The sequence below is a fragment of the Perissodus microlepis genome, chromosome 3, assembly GCF_051167445.1.
Source record: "Perissodus microlepis isolate ML-2025 ecotype Zambia chromosome 3, ASM5116744v1, whole genome shotgun sequence".
Taxonomy (NCBI): Eukaryota; Metazoa; Chordata; class Actinopteri; order Cichliformes; family Cichlidae; genus Perissodus; species Perissodus microlepis.
In genome coordinates, this window is record NC_140463.1 from 29,342,407 (window position 1) to 29,360,618 (window position 18,212).

At 40.1% G+C, this 18,212-nt stretch overlaps 1 protein-coding gene across 2 annotated transcripts in view; it reads right to left on the reverse strand.

Moving 5' to 3' along the window:
- The window catches only part of intu (inturned planar cell polarity protein), a 26,404-nt gene extending 20,911 nt beyond the window's left edge, over positions 1-5,493 (reverse strand). Inside the window, exons 1-2 of one of the 2 annotated variants that reach the window (XM_084923921.1) lie at positions 5,275-5,493; positions 2,297-2,886 (exon numbers count right to left, since the gene is read on the reverse strand). In XM_084923921.1, the coding sequence (XP_084780047.1) occupies positions 2,297-2,886; positions 5,275-5,360 (676 nt within the window). In that variant the 5' untranslated portion in view covers positions 5,361-5,493. Of the gene's footprint in view, positions 1-2,296; positions 2,887-4,357; positions 4,824-5,274 lie in introns of those variants that run through there. The other variant, XM_084923920.1, reaches the window with a different exon arrangement.
- Positions 5,494-18,212: the final 12,719 nt, after the last annotated feature.

The window sequence follows — 18,212 nt, forward strand, 5'->3', positions numbered from 1 at the left end:
ACTGTCATCACACAGAAAGATAGACATGCCGTGTATATTAGGACTGAGCCATACAGTGAGAGTTAGAAAGCATCTGGTAGATATACAAAACAGATTTCTTTAATGTAACCATAACAAGGAAATGTACCTTCATTTTTTTATGCCAACCCCTTTCCTGTAAAAACTAATTATATGCAACTGGAATCTGCTACTAAACCCACTGCTGTTTGCATTCGGTAAAGAGCTTCACCTGCTCGTGTGCAGAGAAGCGCTCCACCGACTCAGTAATGGAGCTATTTCAGGTATTTAAGCAGTCTAATTGTTCAAACATGTAGCTGCACTGCATAAAAGCTCCTCTAAACCGTAACTGATGTGGGTAGTCATTTGTGGTGAAGCACAACTGGCATTCCTCTGTTTGCTGGTAAAACAAAAAAAAGATTAGTCCTCCAAGAAGAAAATCACTTCAGAGATGCTTAGCTTTCAGACAGACAGGACCACATCTGACCGCACAAAGTTCCAGTCACTCTGCAAATCTGCAGTAAAAGCTTCATTTAAGGCGGAGGATCGTAAAGGTTTAGAGTTGGTCATGAATAATGATTTTCTTTAAAGTAGATGAATTAGGTTTAAGGCATTTTTTTGCTAATCTTCCAATCTTCTAATGATATTCTACATTTTCCTGATCATTGGTATCATTGTTATTATTTTTATTTTTACAGATTTACAATAAAAATAATTAATTTGGATTTTGCTGATTTGGCTCTAAAGCAGCCACATCTCTCTTTGCAGTTGCCACTCTGAAGTCTAGAGCAATATCTCACCTACACCCGCTATCTGATTGGTTACATGACAAGAGTAAAAGGCCATCACACAAGTGCATTCAGTCTGAAGCAGCTCCTGAAATCTGACAGAGCTGCGGTTTGAAAGTAAAGCAGCAGTTATCGCTGGAGTCGCGATAAACATCGCAGTCCTCTCGGCTGAAGTTACAGGACCACAACTGTTCTCGATTTCATCGGTGACAAGCACGCAGAGCTTCAGCTACTGTAAAATGTTAACAGAGGCTTTTTGAAGGGACAACGCAAACAAGTATGTGAGGACTTGATCATCAGAAATTTGGCTCTGGTAAGAAAACTGAACGTGATTATCTCCCCCTATAAAACGGAGATAAGTCGATCCCTAGTTTGTTCTCCTCTTGGATCTTCGCAAGAGAGGGGATATCCCTAACATGTCATGCAACACACAAGAGCCCAACCAACAAACGTGTTTGTGAAGGGAAATCAATCAGAAGAAAGCTAAGCTGAAACCTTTTTGTTTCAAGCAGACAATAAACTGAGTGACTCCAACACAGCCTGGGATAAACAAATAAGGAGTTAAAAAAACACACAACTGTGAATCATGTAAAGCTGCTCTGAGCAAATACATGAATAAAAATATGGAACTGAATAAATTTCTTTAAACAGGGCAGATAAGTCAGTGTGCTCCAGACAGATTTATACTGCTTACTAGCACTATGGTTTCAACACACTTGGCTACTACCTACACTGCAAGAAGCAAAATTAAATAAATAAGATATGACAAACTTAGGTTACTTTGTTTACTATGATAATGATGATAATAACAAGTCAATTAACAAATCCTAAGAAATGAACTTTATTTATAAACATAATTTAGATACAGGTCACATCCCCATTTGGCTAATTTAAAATAAAACAGATTATTAAACAGAAGGCAAACGGTGTGCAGACTTTTCTCTTTTCCCTAAGATTTTTTTCTTGTGTTGCATGCTAGAGTCATCATTTAGGCTTTGCTTAGGTGATTATTAAAAAAGCAATCTGTGTGCAGTCACTATGGCTATGTCGTCATAATTACAGCCCATGCTTTGGCAGGGCTCTTGTGTGGTGTGGAAATTAATGTGTCAGTACTAAAACACGACTCCACTAAAGCCTGACCAATCTAGGGTTTTAAAAACCGATACCAATATTTGGTGATTTTTTAAATCCCAAACACTGGCTGTATTTTTTTTCCTCCCATCTCTTCTACTTTTTAAATTTTCATCTTTATCAGTACTAAAACAACTAATATCTAGACTCTGCTGATGATTGTTACAGAATCTTAATGGCTACATAGCTACTTTTTCCTCACTTGTGAAGGTAGGAGTTTATTTCTGAGGATGGCGCAAGCTCCTCCGCAAACAGTTTTGTCACAATTAAGTGATTAATTTCTACCCAAATACTTTTCTTTCTCTGAAGTATAAAGCTTTGAAGTAACTAATATATCCCTCACTGATAAAACCAGCTGACTTTTGGATTTATGTTCTTACCAATTAGGATTTGGCCACATTTGATGGCTGGACTGTTTGGTATTAATCCATGAACAGTCAGTCTTTCCTCCCGTGTGAGCACTGCAGGCTCTTCCTGACCTCTGCTCCAGGCAGGGCGATGCACCACACCCAGCAGTGCTTCCAGCAGACCTCCGCCATCACACAGAGGGGTCGAAGAACCTCCTAAACGTTTAGGGTTGAGGTAGACACACACCTCCTTCAGCTGCTGCTGCTGAACAGTCACACCCTGCCTTTGGCCTTGCTGGTTCTTCAGGATTGATGCTGGAGGCGATGAGCTGTCTTTACACCCATCCTTCCCTCCTCTACGCTGTGAAGGCCGCCGTTTCCTCCTCAGGATCCTAGCCAGCTTTTTAAGCGTGGGCTCACCTTTTGCCCGTGAGCCGCAGCGCTGCTTCTTGTTTTGCTCTGTGATGATCTCTGCCTCTTTTTCACTGAAGCGAACATGATTGGTGGATACACCTTGATTCACCTGCTGGGCCAACGCAGCCTCCTCTTCGCCCTCGCTCAACTCGAGGTAGAAGAGCTCGCCGTTCTTCTGAATGTCATCCAGCCATTCTGGTTCCAGGTCACTGAGAGAAAGCAGAGGATTTAAGCCTTATGTACTGTTCATATTCACCGTATGGTTCCAAGAATTCCCTCATAATAAGTGTCTACAGCAAATTTTGAACTGCAGCTGAATTTAGAATGTATAAATGGCATGTTTGCCATTAATAAATGGAGGATTAATCATGAATTAATGCTTCAGAGAGCGGGGAGTTTATTTTTTAGGTTTTACAACAGTTGTTTTTGCAGAAAAGCATCCATTATCACACAATATCAGGTCCTGTTTTACCTAAATATGTTTCCCACACTTACTGAAATGCCAGCTCAGGTGGCTTTAAATCCTATTATATCAAATGGTTATAATCTCCAACCCCTCTTTGATCTCTGTTTTAATCTCAGTTAGCTCAAAATAAATGGATTCTAACTTCTTTATTACTAGATTATTTTTTATTAGTACCAACAAATAGGTATGTAAATGACTTGCACTTATATAACACTTTTCTACTCGTACTGACCACTGAAAACTCGTTTTAGTGGGTTACACTTTAACCGTATATTTATATAGCATTTTCTAAACTTCACACAAAAAGACACCAGCCAGGATTCATAGGAACCTAGGCGACAGTGCAAACTACTCCAACACTGTGCCACCCTTTAATAAGATCTCATATTTCTGTTAAGCCAACATCTGACCTCTGTGTGACCTCTGTTCCTATTGTGCACCACATATAACCACTATTTTAGTGTTTGAATATTCCCCCCTGATCCCTAAAAGGCCAGCAGCAGTCTCTGTAGGAATCTAGGTAGATGTGGTGGAAATACAGAAAGGTCCTGTAACAGTGTCAAGGTCTCACTGCCCCTTAAAAAAATACACACAAACATGGCATGGACAACTTGACAGCTCCTACATTTTCTTAACCCAACATTTACATTGATTTGATGCGATGAAATCACAAATCTCAGCATCAAATATCAAAACAGGTCAAATTTGATCCAAACATCGCATAAAGGTTAAAGATGAAGACAGCTTTTTTTTCTCTGATCGAAATGTTGCACTTTTGTTTGTTTCTGGGGGGGTTTCTGAGTGAACTGTAGAACAAATATCAAAACTCCTAAAATATGTCAATGTCTACCATGTGCATGCTGTAAAAACAGAACAGAGAAAAACACCATATGTACAAACACCATATGTAAAAGAGTTAGAGCTATTTTTGCCTCGGGTCTTTCTTCTTTTAACTTTAAGAAGTTGCGGTAAGTAGCTTTTACACGGCATCCATAAATTTACTAAGAAAGCATGTAATTATTTATGAAGGTTTACCTCCCAAGTTGAAAACATTGCCCAGAGCTATGAAAAGCACAAGGGAGGAGACGGAAACTGCGGACACCGCTCTCTGACAACCTAGCAGTACTCCCACTCAAAAACAACATTTATCTGGACATTTGAAATGAACAGACAGGTGAAACGTTTCTAGTCTCTGACACATAGTGTGTCCTTACTCTGAGGAGTCGGAGCTGCTGAAACTCGATGCTGTGGATCCACAGTCACTACCTTCGTCGCTCTGGGCTGCCTCTTCGTCCGTGTGGCGGCTGGATATACTTTTCCCGGCACAGTGGCGGGGATTCGCGGTGGCCATCGGTTTATGGACGGCTTAGTTCACCAAAAGCGCGAAAAAACAGAGGAACTTTCACCAAAACAAGCACCAACATCCACTCGCCATGTTGTAAGCAGTAGTGAGCGCTGTGGTGTGGTCACGTGACACGTGAGCGCCGAATTCTATTGGTGGATAGCACAGTTGCCCCTGACAACGCAGAAGCTTTTGCTTCTTGCTAGCTGCTTTCCTCCTGAAGTTTCCTGTTAAAATTGTGTTTTCCGTCAATCACGCCGCCAATTATTAGCAACATAAGCATATCATGTTATAACGGGTCGGAGATACGGTTTACTTCATGTTTACGTACGATAACACACTTAACCGTTTATTTGGCACCGTGAAGCTATTTCCTATAAAATAACGCAGCAAGCACACAGACAACAGCTCAAGCCTGCTCATATTATACGTACTATGAGTAATAATTCAGTTTAACTGCTAATGATTTATATGTTTTAAATTTAAAAAAAAATCCAGTAAAGACACTGACAGAATATGGAGCCTTAAGTAGCCTATATAAAATATGACAATATAGGCTTTTATTTTGTTAATTTGCACCTTTATTTTGATGCCCGGTGCCTCCACCTCTCTGAATACATGAGGTTTTTTAAATCCCCTCAGGATTTCAGCAAAGCAGCAGCAAATGAAAGCACGGGACGTCGCCTTTGTAGAAAAATAAATAAATACATAAATACATACATAAATAAATAAATAAAGTGCGTAAATGCTCTGTATGCTCACTGAGGGTAAAGTGAAGTTTAGACTGACCTGTAAAGGAGAACACTGCGGATGGAGTCAAAGTCCTCCAGGTTCTTAGAGAATGAACCTCCATCTATGGAAACGTTGAACATCATTTATGTTTCATGTTTCCGCCGGGACGAGCCTGCCCGATAAGAGAAGAAGACTCCCGAAGAGAAATCCTTTAAAACTTTTATTAGTCCTCCTGATGGATGCCTCTTCTCCGTCCTGAAGTTTCTGTATGCCCGAGCAGCAGCGTGCAACCCAAACTGCGTCTGAGCCCAGACAGGATCCTCCCCCTAGTTTCTCACGTCAATCACAGGGTGCACGGTTCAACAACTATTCAAAGTGGGTCCTCCTTTATTTCTTTTCTCCTTTCATAGTTTTGAGTGTTTTTGCAGGCCAGCAGGGCGGAATGTGTCCCAGCAGTCTTCTTGGCAGGTGGAGCAGAAACACGCCTACCAACAAAAAAGCTCTGCAGGCAAGCCCACATTTATATGTACATAAAAATAAAATCCACAGAGAATCACGCAATGCTGCTGCAAGTGATGTAAAAATGCTCATTTACTTAACCACGCAGTAAAAAACACAGTTTGTAGCGTTTTTATTGCAGTAAACCTCTTGGAAAAAAGCTGAATCAGTTATAATCTTACTACTAAGAACTGACTACTTCTTCGTCCCAAACCTTATTTTGTCATCAGTTACGTTTAGCTCGAGTGGTAACATAGTTATATCAGACCATGCGACAGTTTTCCTTCATTGCAACGTCAGGAATCCGCCCAGGATAGACATTGGCACTTTGACCCCTCTATCCTGTACGATCTTGGATTGACAGGGTACCTCACAGAGGAACTTGGACAGTTCTTGTTAATTAATACACCCTCCACGGATAACCCGTCGTTACTCTGGGAGACATTAAAGGCCTACTCAAGAGGTCTCATTATTTCATATACTAAAGGTAAGAAGCGTAGACAAGCAGAGCAAAGGAAGGTTTTGGAATCCAAGCTAAAACACACAGAAGGAGATTATCTTAAAAAACCTTCTAAGGGTAAACTCAAAGAAATTTATGCTCTACGTTCGGCATTAGACTGTCTACTGACGAAAGATGCAGAGACTAAAATTAGATTTGCTAGGCAAATCCAAGATGTAAATGGTAAACAGTTTTTTGACAACACCAGTATTAATAATATATTTAGAAATTTCTATGAAGACCTTTATAAACCGCAAATTCAGACTAATACAGCAGATCTATTGGATGTATTTTTTGCCCCTCTTAACCTTCCCAGGGTGTCTGAAGACCAGAACCTCAAATTGGACTCTTCCATATCAAAACAGATGCTATTAAAGAGCTGAAGGCTGGCAAAGTAGCGGTACCAGACGGACTATGTGCCGAGTTTTATAAAGAATTCAGAGAAATATTAGCTGGCCCGCTGTTGAACATGTACAATGACTCCTTTAAAAAGGGTCTCTTGCCCAATTCTTTAAGGGAAGCCAATATATCCCTTATACTTAAAAAGGGTAAGCTACCTGAAGATTGTGCCTCCTACAGGCAATGTGGATCTGAAAATCCTCTCCAAGATATTAGCAAAACGTCTGGAACTTTTACTCCCCTCGCTTATTAATGAGGACCAAACGGGTTTCATTAAAGGGCGCAACTCATATAATAACATGCGTAGGTTGTTGAATATGATCCAGTTCTTCCAACAAAAATCTCTGCCTGGTGTGGTAATTTCCCTTGATGCAGAGAAGGCATTTGACCGTGTTGAATGGTCTTACCTGTTTTTTACACTACATCAATTCGGTTTCAGTGGAAACTTTATAAACTGGATTAAGTTACTTTATAACAATCCCTGCTCTGCAGTCCTCCAACTTCCGGATACTGAAGGGAACCAGACAAGGCTGCCCCCTCTCCCCTTTGCTCTTTGCCCTAGCCATAGAGCCATTGGCAGAGGCAGTACGAGTTCAGGCGGACATACATGGTCTATCTGTAGGACAAAGACAGCATAAGATTACTTTGTATGCTGATGATGTACTTGTTGTGTTGACTCGGCCGGAAACATCAGTCCCCTCTCTGGTTGAAACTATTAATAAGTTTAGTGAAATCTCAGGCTATAAAATTAATTTCAATAAATCAGAAGCGATGCCATGCCTGAAACAAAAACCACGGGCCCCTTCTCCATTTCCCTTCACTTGGTCCCCACAGGGCTTTACGTATCTGGGGATTAGGGTTACTCCTGCCTTTGAACAGATGTATAAAAGTAACTTTACCCCCCTATTTGAGCAGGTCAAATTAGATCTGGAGAGATGGAAGTCCTTACCGTTATCCTGGCTCGGTCGTATCGCTCTTCTGAAAATGAATATTCTACCCAGGCTACTTTACCCAATACAGATGGTTCCGACCCTTTTCCCACATAAAACTATCCTAACTCTAAATGACTGGTTTAGCTCCTTTGTTTGGGCAGGGAGGAAACCTCGTCTTAAAATATCCACGTTATGTCTTCCATCCTCAAAAGGGAGCCTTGATTTCCCAGATATAAGGAAGTATCAGCTGAGCACCCATATGCGTATAGCTGCTGACTGGGTACTCCTGGTTGGATATTGAGAGCTCTATGTCTAACTTCCCTTTGAAAAGTTTGCTTTTTGTGGGGAAACTTAAGACCTTAACGATGTTCTGTAGCAACCCACTCACATTATCTACTGTTAAAGCTTGGCGAATGGTTCAAAAACTAGAAGGAAGGTCTCACTTAACATCTCTTTTCACTCCCTTATCCGATTATCCTCTTTTTCTGCCCGGGACCACTTTCGGAACTGGGCTGCGAATGGTATTTCTACCTTTTCTGACTTAATGGACGGGTCTAACCTTATGTGCTTTGACCAGCTAATCGATAAATACAACATTCATAGGCATGACTTCTTTAGATATTTACAAGTGAGGGACCATATGCAAAGGGCTACAACAATACTCACTAATCAAACTGTCTCTAAATGTGAAAAGCAGATATTTCAGCCAAATCATAGAACTTCTATAAAAATTTGTTATGGCCTGTTAACAGAATTTGGGGTCACTGACACAACCTATTTGAAGAGCACTTGGGAAAAGGAATTACATATAGAGATCAGTGACGAGGTATGGGACGAAGTCTGGGAGAATGCTAAATCTCTGAGCGTCTACAATAAAGTAAAGGCAATCCAAATTAAAATCCTACACAGAGCTCACATATCACCTTCTCATCGCCATAAATACAATTCAGACCTTTGTCCGCTGTGCCCTAAATGTAAAATAGAGGTGGGCAACCTCACGCACTGTCTATGGTCCTGCCGGAAAATACAACAATTCTGGTTTCTCATAAAGTGTGCATTGGATAAGATCTTCACCACTGACACTGAGTGCAATCCACTGTGCATGCTACTTGGAGTGGCAAACAACAAAATCAGGGGGAAGTTTGGAAAGCAGCTCTATGCACTGTTAACATTCTGTGCAAGGAAATGTGTCCTCTTGAACTGGATCACGGACACGGCCCCATCTAAGACTCAATGGCTAACATGCAGGCTACATAGTATGGACAAAAAGTTTCATAAAATATGGGACCCATTTATGGCGTATGTCGGTTTGGATATTTCTGCTATTTTCTCACGGGCCCTGGTATAATGCAAGCAGATCACTGCAATACACATATGTATTGCTAATCGTATCTCATAATCAAAATGTCTGGATTTTCCATTTATTTCTCTGTATTCATGAGCCGGGTTGCCAGTCTGTTTGTTTTGTTTTGTCTGTCTTGTTTTGTTCTGCTATGTTGGTTTTGTTTGGTTTAATCTTGGTGTCAGTGTAAAGTTTAAAACTCAATAAGCACACAGTTACAAAAATCTTACTACTGCCTTAAAATATTTTAAAATGTAATATAGCAATATTATTATTATTATTAATCTCTGCAAAGGATGTGCTTCCTCAGTAAATTCCTCTGTGGTGCTAAACAGAAGATAATGTAGCTCCAACTTGCCAAGCTCTGAAAGTCTGTTCACCACAGGTGGCAAAAGTACACACATTAGTCCCATACAAGTAGAAGTACACATACTTTAATAAAAAAACAAAAAAACAAAACCTCTGGTAAAAGTGAAAACGTACAGGCTCTGAAATCTACTTAAAGTCTTAAAGTAAAAGTAACTCTTTGTAGGACATTTATATTGGCTTAAAAAAAAATGAAATTATTTATTTATTTATGCCAAGCTTTCTTGACCTCTTGTCATATTAATGCCATGATACAGTTATATTAATACTGGGGAAAGCAGTCATTATTTCAAGTTAAATTCTAACTATTGAATGTATTTGGCTGAAACATCAGCTTTGTAGAAACCAAGAGAATAAAGGGAATAATAGTAACTAGCTTGATGTTGCCTGCATTGTAGATGGGTGACTTTGGCTCCACATCTAAACAGAAAAATGAGTCAGGGGTTAAAGTGGGACTCAGATTGGTGGCGCCGTGTGGTGGAAAGAATCACTTAGAAATGAGTCACAATAATTTCTGTTGTGAGCTCCAGTAGATTTTTCTGTGTACAGGCTGTGATCAGCTGATCAGCTGCTGCTTTTTGTGGATTTAGCTAACTGGATTAAACAAGCTATCAGATGTTACATGACTTGTCTTGGCTGACATCTAACCCCTGGAAAATGTAAAGGTGGAAGTCAGTGTCTGAATCTGATCAGCATCAACATCTTTAATTTACTCTGATGTCTCATGCACTTCATGTAACCTAACAGTGATCCCATAACTACTATGCACCAGTCCAACATACTTAGGGTAATTAGCACAGTACTGCAAACTAATCAGATTATCTTACACTAAACTCCTGAGAATTTTCATGCAAAGTTAGTACATTTCAAATATGTTTTCTCAGTAAGAATCCTAGTTGTATGTGACCTTTTATTTCAAGCACGAGGTAATTATTTGTTTATCAAATGGACAGAAACAACAGGAAATGGACAATTTTGTTAATAAAATTAAAACAGATTAGATTTAGAGCCTGGAAAATCCCTGATTGTTGAAGTGCATTCTGGGATACCTGGCTGCCCCAGTTCCCCACCTCCACACTGCACCAGCCTCTAGACAGTGACGCCTCGTCACTGGGACGGAGTCCACCATCACTCAGAGCTGTTGAGTAAGCTTTATTCAAAGGGCTCTGACTGACTATGATTACTATGTTTTGTAATAGGGAATAGTATGTTTTCTTTTATTTCTGTCCATTTAATTAAAAAAAAAAAAACTTTACTAGCTAGAGCCAAAGGAAAGTCATCAGTGTTGTAGTAAAATTAATTTTGCTAAACATTTTTTTAAACTAAACTGTTGCATGATTTATTCAAGTATACAGTTTCTTGATCATCAAATAATCATACATATCAAGTAAATGCTCAATTTTCTGTCAAATAAGGCATGGGAGAGCCGTTGATTTTACTGCACATGAACAGATAAAGCTTATTGTCACATCATCCTGCTACGCATCCTTAGATTTTGCACAATTTACACACACTGTTGTGCCTGAAATCCTGATTCTACATATAAATGATTGAATCCCTACAGAGATGTCAGAAAGTGATATGTACTGGATACATTACTGGAAGTAAAAGTACTAACAGAATTACAATTTTAAAAAGAAATGGCAACATAGGTGGGACACAAGGGTAAAAGGGGCAAAAGGAAGACACATCCAGAATTCAAGGAAAAGTGGCACAAGTGAAGACAACAAGGAGAAAAAGAAGGGAAGGAATCACATTTTATTGATTAAGAAAATGTCACACAGGATTAAACTCACTTTGTAGCTTGTAGGTGGAAAGTGTTATGCAGGGTTGTGTGAAAAGTGTTGAGGGAAGGAACCAACTGAACATGTTTTATTAAAATGTAGTCGATACAGAGGAGCTGGAGAAATCTTTAAACTAAGATACAGGACCAAGAGGGAACTTTAGAGGTTTTATTATCAGTGGTGGTGTGACAACACGTTTGAGTTTTTTAAGGGAAAGCAAACTCCAGGGCCGAAAGACAAGCAGTATTACTGTGTTGGGGAAAATCAAGTGTAAGGACTCTTTGTGGGAACCTCTCTGTCTCCTGCTGCTGTGTTTTTGAGTGCTGTATTTCCATTCCAGCAGGGTAGGTGGCGGAAATGCACCTTTATAATAGTTGTCTAAGGAGCTTGTAAAGAAAAGCGTCTGGACTTCTTTAAGTTGCTTGAAGACGTTTCACCTCTCATCCAATAAGCTTCTTCAGTTCTAAGGTCAAATGGTGGAGAGTCCCAGATTTAAACCCATCTGATGAGGAAGAGGAAGAAGTGCACATCCTTTGAATTTTGACATGTCCAGCTCTTCACAGCAGCTTACTGCTATTAGTGGGGTTTTTTGGTCTCATTTTCTCAGCAATAATTCAGTTCATGAAAGTGTTTGAAACAAACTGAATGGTCAAATAACTGAATTTTGTGTGTTTGCAGCCTTCGTTCTGCCTTTTTACTCTGCAGCACTGCCATCATGTGTCTAAACACACAGTGTACAGTCAAACTCAACATGGCACATGTTTATATGATCTGACATACTGGAGTAGTAGCAATCATTATCACTGTGATATTTAAGTATGCAGGACACGGGGTGAAAACAGATAGACACAACACACAACCAGTGTTGGTCAAGTTACTTGAAAAAAGTAATCAGTAACTAATTACCGATTACTTCCCCAAAAAAGTAATCCCGTTACTTTACTGATTACTTATTTTCAAAAGTAATTAATTACTTAGTTACTTAGTTACTTTTTAAAAACACAATTTACAACCTGAGTAGGTGATAAAGCGATAGATCTTTCAGCTCAATTCTACTTTTTCTGCATAATCCATCATACAAAATGTAATCAAATGGAAAAGTCCCTTTTTAAAACTTGTTTTATCAGTTTTATTCTTTTAACTTTATGCATCAAGCAAAAATTTAATTATATGCAACATTCTCTGACTGGAAGAAATTTGTTTAATATTTAAACCTATTTTCTGCACATTCCAGCACATAAAATATATATTTTTTGTGTTTACACTCAGTCTTTCAAATAGATGCAAGTAAAACACAGCAGAAAATAAATAACATCAAAGACTAGCGGTCCTGTTGCTCTATTTTCACCTGTAAAGCAGGACAAGCGTAGGCGGAGGTTTGCCCTGGTGCAGGTGTGCCGCGGTGGTCAGTTGAAGAATCCGCGAGTTTCTCAGCGCACTTGGTGCTTGCTTGGAAGTTTAGGGGTTTTTTTCGCTGTAAAGAGAAGTTTTCTTCCCACGCACAACGGACGCTAATGTTTTTGTCACTTTTTATGGAATCAAACTCAAAGTAAGGTCAGTACTTCCACGCTTTAAACGCTGCACGCTCATACTCTCTCCGCACTCGATATATGATCCATTGTTGATCTGCACACAGCTGTTGTCACAAACGTCGCACTTGCTTACGTCACTGTCATGAGACATTCTGGCAAAAAAAATCACGGTTTTAGTAACGCAGTAACGCAGCGTTCCTACGGGAAAGTAACGGTAATCTAATTACCGTTTTTGCAATAGTAATCCCTTACTTTACTCGTTACCTGAAAAAAGTAATCAGATTACAGTAACGCGTTACTGCCCATCTCTGCACACAACACAAAGCCTACCTGATCTCCTGCCTTTTGCCCCCGTATCAGGGGGTGTTGGGGCTTAAGAGGTTAAGACACTCCGGCTAGCCTGGCCGCTTAAGTAAGTATAAAACAGTTGTCCAGAAGTGGAACTGGTGATCGTTTGATCTCCTCTGGTTATGTGCCTGTGTGATTCACTGTGTGGTACTGTGTGAGGGTGTATGTGTGTGGCAGTGTGTCCGCTTGTGGGAGCCTGTCTTGGCAGCCTCCCTAGCCCCTATCTCACTTAAAAGGCAAAAGGCAATCCGGTCTTTAAGTCTGACGTCATTAGCCATGTCTGGGCCCAAACTCCGCTGCAGGTCCATAAGTCAAGCAATCACTGTGGCATCACTGAGAGGCAGAAGACACTGTTACAATGTGTTGTGAGTCACCACTATGTGTGACTGGTTAGTAAGCAGCTGCTTGTCTGTTTGAAGCTTGAAATCCAACAGGATCTTAATCCTCTTTTTCTCCACCACTTGTGTCATCAACACAGCCCAGAAGATCACTGGCTGCTCTCTGCCCAGCCTGGAGGCCCAGCCTGGAGGTCACTGCAAACTCTCGGTACCTCAGCAGAGCTGGCAATATCATCAAGGACTACTCTCACCCCAGCAATCAACTGTTTGAACTATTACCGTCAGGCCGACGGTACAGGTCACATAAAACCAGGACAAACAGATTCAGGGATAGCTTCTTTCCCAGAGCTATCACCGTAGTAAATAAGCACAAAAACAATTGAACCTATTCCATACCGTCACTGTCATTATATTATGCTGCTACTCATACTGTCATTATATTAATGCTGCTATCCTGTATATATTGTACATACTATTGTTTGAGTAATACGATTGTTTTTTTTTTGTACTTTTTATATTTTACATTTGTATTTATTATTGAAACTTGCACCATGGGAGTGGCACTCCAATTTCGTTGTACTCTGTACAATGACAATAAAGGCTATTCTATTCTATTCTATTGTATCCTACTGTTGGCAGCATGTGATCAACATGGTCAGATCTGCTGCAGAGCTGCATATTTTCTAAAGCAAGAAAAATCCATGTGATGTGTGATCATCCTTGCATCCTAACTGTTTGTTGTTTTGCACAAATCTCCTGAAAAGCTGTGCAAATGAAGAATTTAGTATAGTTTATAGTGGGTGTAAAACTTAAAATCGTGAAATCGAATTCCAATAAATTCGGACCTACAAAGGAATACAATGATTATATTTTATTCAAGAAGCAATTTAGGCATTAAAAGGTCACACTGAAAAGATAACATTACAGAATAAAATATTTGTTCTTCTGAGCAGTCTATGACTAATTTTGTCTGAAAGACTAATGTTTGCCACAGTCTGTTTGCTGACAGGCTTATTTTTACCTACTAATAGGTACCCTAGAAAACAGGAAATTCCGCCTGTGGTTTGTTTGAGTCTGACGTCTTCAGGTTACCAGATATCTTGGTTTTTTGGGGGGTTTTTTTTTGCCCATAATGGAATAATAGCAATAATGCCACTCATAACACTCATTTATCTTATTGGCTGGTGTTACAGAAATGGTTCTTACACCGGTAATGATGACATCAGTGTGACTCCAACCTGTCTGCTGGACTCACACGCACAGTCAACGTTGTTCAGTTAACAATTGTGCACCAGTTCACAAAAACAAGATCACAGTGAGATGTCGACTGAGCCTGGCTGTTATGAAATGTCTCTACTTTTAAACTGCTGTACAATGAACATAGCTGTAAAACAGCAGAGGCCATGCTCACACAGGAGGACAATGATGGAGATGCTGCAGATCTAAAACCACAAAGACTAGATTTTAATTTTAGTTTGGATGAAGGTTCTACTGTGAGTGAAATTAATAAAGTTGTTGTTGTTTTTTTTGTTGAAAAAGTTCAACTAACATTACAAAGATGTAACATAAATGAAGCTCAGTGTGCACAGCCTCCCAGATAATATGCTTTAGCCCTGATAGCTGACATCACAGACAGATTATAAAGACAACGAAAGACATAAAAATAAGGTTGAACGTCTGACAAGGCAGGCAGGGCAACGGCCTAAGCACCCTCAAACAGTGAAAAGGTGATTGGATAACACTTTTACAGAAAGATAAGAAGAAAAAATAGAAAAGCAAAAGGCTGCAAGTTTAACATTTGTTCACATAGGATCCAGCACAGGGCTCGGAGTTGATTCATAATGCTGATACGCAGAGTGTGGCAAAGATTTTTTTGTGTAGATTACATCTATGGCAACATGAATAATTATGAATACACAAAACACTAGCTGGGCTGAGAAGATGGAAATTCCAGTAGGATCACAATCAAACTATTCAGAACTATGACCTGCAAAGTGTGTCACCTAACTAAGAGAGCGCCTCTGAATATCACAGAGAAAGGTAGGAACACAAAACAGGAGAGAAGCTTAAATGCTTGCAGTGGACAGGAAATGTGAACACGTCACACAACTTCTGTGGTGAAAGCTACAGGGGCTGTTTGAGGTTGGTGTATAAGGGAGAGAAGCACAGAGAGGTGACAGAAGGAGGAGCTGAATAAAAACTGGTTTTATGCATTTATTATCAATGCAAAGTCGAACACTTTGAGATTAGATGCAGATCAGCGTGCAGGGCTGGACGTGAGGATGGGGCACTCTTTGCTCTGTTTGCTGGGATTATTCTGTGAGTACAATACACACCTTCTCTGTGTGAATGGTGACAGTGTATCCCTGCTTTAACCCCTTTGTACATTTTTTCCAACTTTTTTTTTTTTTTTGATTTGGTGATCATTTTAGCTGTGATATAGCTTGTGGCATGGATTTCTGGAGGAGATCTTTTTTTGAGTCAAATTTATGAAATCTGGTGTTTTTTACTCATACATGTCATTCATACTGTGTTGATGATCTTGTGTACAAAAATGTAACAAAATCATCAATAAAACAATATTTTTTCTACTTTTTTTCATAAATTGCTTAATGAGACTCCAACAAGTCTCAGCTATCTTTATAACAGAAAAAAGATGCAAACAAAGCGCAAAAAAAAATACAGAACCTACAGATATTTGTTGCCAGATGCAAACATAACTGCTTGAGGTTTATGTTTGCAATTCTGATTTACCACCTCTTCACCTGATTGCCTCCCTATCCTGAGCAATTTTCCGATTGAACCTGTGGTCTGATTCGCTTGAACTGTCAATTTACACTTCCTATTGGATAGAAAAATTAAGTCACATGCCCTTGTGGTGGTTGAGATTAGCTGCAGTGTGAGACAACATTTGTCCACACTCAAAGAGGAGATTCAGGAAGTGTAAATTAAAAGGAACTGTGCTGCAACAGTTTTTTGGTGAATTTAGCTGAGCTGAGTTAACTAACCTAACTATCCTATTTGTTGATACATTGGCATCTTGGTCTCTAGTTCCCTTTGCTGATAGGTGAACTAGACTTCACACATTACATTTGCTGCTATTATGGTTGCTTTAAACTTTTTGATATCTGCCTTTGCTTTTTTTTGATGTTATGTTACCTCATACCTGTGTTAGTGTTACACTATGTTCAGTGCAGCACCCGTGCTAGTAATAAGAACAACAACAATGAAAAAATCAAATGAAATAATAATAATAACATGTAGTATGATTAATATGACTACTGCATATGTGCATTTTCAAATGATAACTCTATAAAAAAAATAATAAAAAATAATAAAAAGAAGCAGTGTTGGATATAAAAAGGCTACTGGGCAAGAATTGTGTTGTAGCATTATTTAAAAATTTTCTGATTTTATTTTCAACATGGCAGCTTAATATTGGTATTTATTGATTGGCATTAATGCAGTAGCATCCCTGTTTTACGTTCCATATATGCCCTGCCTGCTAGTATCTTGCACCCTTCCCTTTTCACGTAAATGGCCTCCTTGACTCCTCCGTCAAACCAGCGTTCCTCCCAGGTGTAAATAGACTGCGGAGTGCCGACGAAGGCTCTTAGGGTCCTGTTAATCTTGTGTACTTCTAAGCATTCCAGGATCCAGGTGTGGGGCATCGAGTGACAGGCTTTCTTGAAGGTTGGTGAGCCTGGTCTTGCAGTCTTGGGTGACTGCTCTGTCTACCAGTAGCTGGTATTCCTGCAAATTTTTTTTTCCTTTTTTGTGCCCTGCTCATGTATTAAGCCATATTCCTTTTCATCTTCGCTGCTATGATGCCTGACAGGAGCTTCCATGTGGTACTGAGGCAGGTTATTGGTCAGTAGTTGGATGGGACATGTCCTGGGGGTCCTTGGGGACCAGGACTGTCCTGCCTTCAGACGCTCATGCCAGACGCTCATGGATGCAGTCAACTGTAGATCACTAGCCAACCCCAACCCCAGGCCAGGTGTGGGTGGCCTGGGGCTGACACCAAACAATTCCTTCCCATTTTTGGGAAGGAAACCCCCATTGTTTCCTTCCCAAACAATAGACGTGTGAGAAGACCCAACTACTCCACTCCTTGTCCATGTGAAAAGTGGTCTGTTGGATGGGTGTATTGGTACAGCTGAGTAACTAATAGTAACTAAATAGTTAATGTCACTGTGTGAACACCAAAGTGCTATTAAAATTGAGGGGACAGATGTGACACAAGTACAAGAGTGCTGCTCAGCAGATACCATGAATTTGGTCTTATATCAATTTAGCAATAATTTATTTACGCCAGCAATTATTGCCATCTACATCTTCCCCAGAGCCTCCTCCTGGTGAAAGGAGGTCTCGGGACAGACCCAGGACTCACTGGAGAGATTGCATCTCTCAGTTGGCCTGCGAATACCTCCATGCTCCCCCAGATTAGCTGAAGGATAAGGCTAGGGAGAGGGTGGTCTGGGCTTCTCTGTTTATGCTACTGCGCCTATGACCCAGCCACTGAAAAGAAGAAGAAAACGGATGGATCAAACCATTTTTTTTGTTCATTTCTAAAGTGATTAAGGTGCAAGATATTTGTGTCATCAGCAGTGTAGGGACTAACGCGTTATTAAGTAACGCGTTACAGTAACTACGTTATTATTGTGGTAACGAGCACGGTAACTAGTTATTGTGCCAAAATTAGGAACGCATTAATCGTTACTGGGATTTAGATAGGGTCGTTATTTGTTACTTCGTGTGGTGGCTATCGCGGAGCTTCCACATATTCAGTAACATTAGCAAGTGGTGGAGGGCAGCAGGTGGATGAGGGAAAGGGGAGGCAGGAGGAGACACTCGAGGCGGCCGCCCGTCCGAGTGTCAGGTGAACTGAACTTCAGGTAAGAAGTTATGACCTGCAGTCTATCTGGGTCAGATATAAACCAAGTTTAGTTGGAGT